We start from the raw sequence: 3,621 nt of genomic DNA, 5'->3' as shown, positions 1-3,621 counted from the left end.
GTCATCTCTGTCACTGGGGCCAGTATTTCACTCATCATTTCCTTTAGATTCTCATCCTTAGTCTCTGGCATGCCCTGGAAGCGAAGCAGCATATTAGCCTTTTATATTTGTAATTGCAGCAGCTGATCTTCTGTGGAGACTTGCTTCTTTTCCAGTTGTTTCACTTTCTTCTTCACCTTTTGTGCAGTGGCATCCACTTCTTTCACCTTCTCAGCTGTTTGATTAATCATTTTCAGAGTCTCGTTTATCTGGTTTTGCTGAGTGGTGATACATTGAGTCACTTTGGTCATCTGTTCCTTGAAGTTATTCAGCTGGTCCATTGGGGGTGCATGGATTCTGCCAAAGTCTTTGCCAGCTCATTGTTTCCTTCCGGTTTTGGGCTCTCAATTCCTTTCGCTTTCAAAAGTTTCTCCTTTTCCGGCCTCTTCCCCGCCATGTTTCTCGGATTGTTTACTTTCACAAACTTTTTGAAAGTCTCTGAATATGTGCTTAAATGCTCAAACACTCCTTGGTAAGTACTTCTTAGCAGTTTTACCTGCTTATTTTTCCGCTCCCCCCCCCCATTCGCTCAAAAGTTCATGCGCTCGGGAGGCGTCCCTCCCTTGCTTGGCTAATTCTCTATTGTGTAGTTAGGGTGAGGAGCTTTCTTTTCTCTGTAATCAACGCTTAAACGACTCACGTTCATAAGCGGTCCTCAGACCTTGTTTACTTTCGGTTTTAAATGCTCGATCTCCTGCACTTGCCCCGGTTAGCATTGCTTAAGTCCATTCGGTCTCTCAGCACGGAGAACCGTCGGAACGGAGAGGCGCCTCAATTCTCCGGCATTCCGCCATCGAAGAGGCGACCTCTCAGAAGTTCCATGGCCAGAGTCCCTTCAACCGGGTCTCTGGGGGGTGGGGTGACGAACCTGCGCACCCCCTCCTTTGGCTGGAGCGCAGCTTTACCCCCGGCAGGTCCGGGAGGTAAGTCTGCTCTAGCGCGCCACCATCACCGGAACCCGATTGAATCCATTTACTGGGGCTTTTGTGAGCTCACCAGTAAATCAATTGCTTTCACTGCTAGGAATCAATTGCTTTTGCTTGTGTTTTGAGTTTAAAAAATATTGTTAATTGGGTTTGCCTGTGTCCTTTATAAAATTTATATCTCTGGTACCTGACATTACATTTTATGACACATGTGGCTTGGTCTGACAAAGTGACCTTTATGTCAGATCCAGCCCTTGTAATGAATGAGTTTGATCTAAAGGATAATGATCCATCTGGTGACATTGGAATGGGAAGTGATTGTGTTGTTGACCCTCAATGACATGATAGCAAGCAGTGCAGAGAACAAACAGCTACATCACAGAATTTTACGTACTGCTGAAGGCAATATATGTGCTAGACCATATCTGTAACACTCCCATCCCAAATTGTATTATCGCTTAGGGCCAAACTAAATAAAGATACATGTGAACAACTTTTCTTGTCATGAAATCATCTGTGATAGCCTACGTTTTGACCGGAGAATAACCCACTGCTTTCTTTTCTGGTCATTGCCCCATTCAAGAGTGAATAAAAACAGCTAGAATCACAATTTTTAGTAGAAAAGCAGCAAGGCAAAAATGGTTGAGCAGCTCTGCCATTCCTGTATCAAAATATCAACTCCTACAGCTGGTTTTCATTGTAAATTAAGCTGTTCGGAAACTGTTCATTTATCTCCTGTTATCATACCTAGTTTGTCCCCTAGTCTCTGTCCACAGGCTGGACCTGGCCAGCCAGCTATGAAAGATTTTGGTAAGCCTTTTTCTTAATGTTTAGCTTGTGTTGAAACTGTTTTAGCAAAGCCCATCTATTTGCACTGATTGTCTTTCTGTATCTTCCTGGGTTCATACATTACATTAGAGTTGAATTGAGATGGGGAGATAATGATTACACCATGGTGAGGGACAACCTAATCATAGCAAATTCAGGACACTCATATGGTGAAACCACAATATTTATCCTTTCTGTTGAAGTACAAGTCACGTTGTTAATACAAATCAAAGCTTCAGGCCAGATGGAAAGAACTGTAGCCTTTATAAATCTTTAATAGTAAAAAATAAAAATTGTTACAAGTGACTAAGGCAGGGATCCCCAACGTGGTGCCCACTGAACCTCTCCTGGCCTCCATCAGATGTTTTGAGAAAGTAGGTTGGGCCAGATAGGGCTTTTGCCCATCAAAGCTTCTGATTGGCCTTTCGAAGTTTGATTGCCGGGGCAATTTTTTAAAAACGTTGCCACCACAGCACAAGGATCTTCACTGTGTGACTGAAGGTAAGCTGTGGCAGCTATTTTGTGGCTGGCTCCACCTCCTACAGCAACCATTTTGTGGCTGCACCCACCACACTGTATCAGAAGTCCAAATGTGTCCACAGGTGGCAAAAAGGTTGGGGACCCTCGGACTAAGGAATGTGCTGGAGAGAAATTAGTTGCAGTTTTGTGACGCATGCTAAGTTCTGTGTTGGTTCTTTCTCCTCAGCAATCACTGAATGAGCGGCACAGCCTCTTGTCCAGACAGCGGGAGGATGCAAAGGACCTGAAAGAAAACTTAGATCGCAGAGAAAGGGTGGTGTCGGGCATCCTTTCCAAATACTTGACTGAGCGTCAACTCCAGGACTACAGGCACTTTGTACAGGCAAAGACATTGCTCTTGATTGAACAGAAGGACCTTGAGGAGCAGATTAAGTTTCTTGAAGAGCAGCTGGAGAGGCTGGAGGAGAGTATTCCTCCTTAATGCCCATTAGCGAGCCACTTGCTTTCCTGAATGAACCGTTTGTGCCAGAAATCCCTCTGCGTCCACAGAACCATTGCTAAGAAGCAAACAAGGCCTTGTTTGATTACTTCTCCATGATTTTCCTGTGCAGCATTCTTGACAAGGGTTTTATTGGCTTAGGCACGCATTGTATGAGGAAAAACAACAAAACCTTAATCATAGGTAGCAGATTTTAATCTGAAATTACCATTGCAATCTGTGTTGCTGTGTTGTTTTTACTTTCTTGCCAGTCGACATCGTCCCAGTTTTTAAAAATCATAAAAATACTTTTCTCTTTGTGGGTGGAAAGAGTTTTTTTTCATATGAGAAACAATGTGGGCATTTGAATGTGAGTTAAACAGAAGAACAAAAACTTCGTGGCACAGCTCTGCAGGCCATTTAGGAAACTCCCATTCCAGTTTAGTGCTACAGGTAGCTAATAATAGAGCTGTCTACATGACATGGCCGTTTCTTCTGCGCCAGGATGTTCATCAGATAATTTCATGGGGCTAGAAGGACCTGTCCTTCTTTTCCTTCATTTCCACTCCCCAAAATGACTCTGAATGTGTGTTATTAAAAAGAAACTTTTCCTACATAGGAAAATGCCAATTTTATTTTCAAAAATATGCACCTAGCTCTTACAAACTTCTAAATGAAAATTGTATTCTTGGAGTGATGGTGGAAATGGTTCCATTTTATGGCTTCTTATTTACTGTGAATGAAATAACAGATTCCTTAGAAGGAGAGATGTTTGGGCAGCATCCTATTTTTTATATGAAGCTGCCTTACACTGAGTCAGATCAGTGGGCCATTACACCCAGCAGTCTCTTCTTCAATCAGTAGTGGCTC

The 3,621-nt window shown here is 43.1% G+C and overlaps 1 protein-coding gene across 1 annotated transcript in view; it reads left to right on the top strand.

The window, feature by feature from the left end:
* The window catches only part of SHROOM1 (shroom family member 1), a 20,676-nt gene extending 17,362 nt beyond the window's left edge, over positions 1-3,314 (top strand). The window contains exon 7 of the mRNA XM_015429082.1: positions 2,500-3,314. Within this exon, the coding sequence (XP_015284568.1) occupies positions 2,500-2,754 (255 nt within the window). The 3' untranslated portion in view covers positions 2,755-3,314. The remainder of the gene's footprint in view (positions 1-2,499) is intronic.
* Positions 3,315-3,621: the final 307 nt, after the last annotated feature.

Source organism: Gekko japonicus, unplaced genomic scaffold (genome assembly GCF_001447785.1).
Source record: "Gekko japonicus isolate JY-2015 unplaced genomic scaffold, Gekko_japonicus_V1.1 scaffold768, whole genome shotgun sequence".
In the NCBI taxonomy this organism is placed as follows: domain Eukaryota; kingdom Metazoa; phylum Chordata; class Lepidosauria; order Squamata; family Gekkonidae; genus Gekko; species Gekko japonicus.
This window is presented reverse-complemented; position numbering and strand designations above follow the sequence as displayed.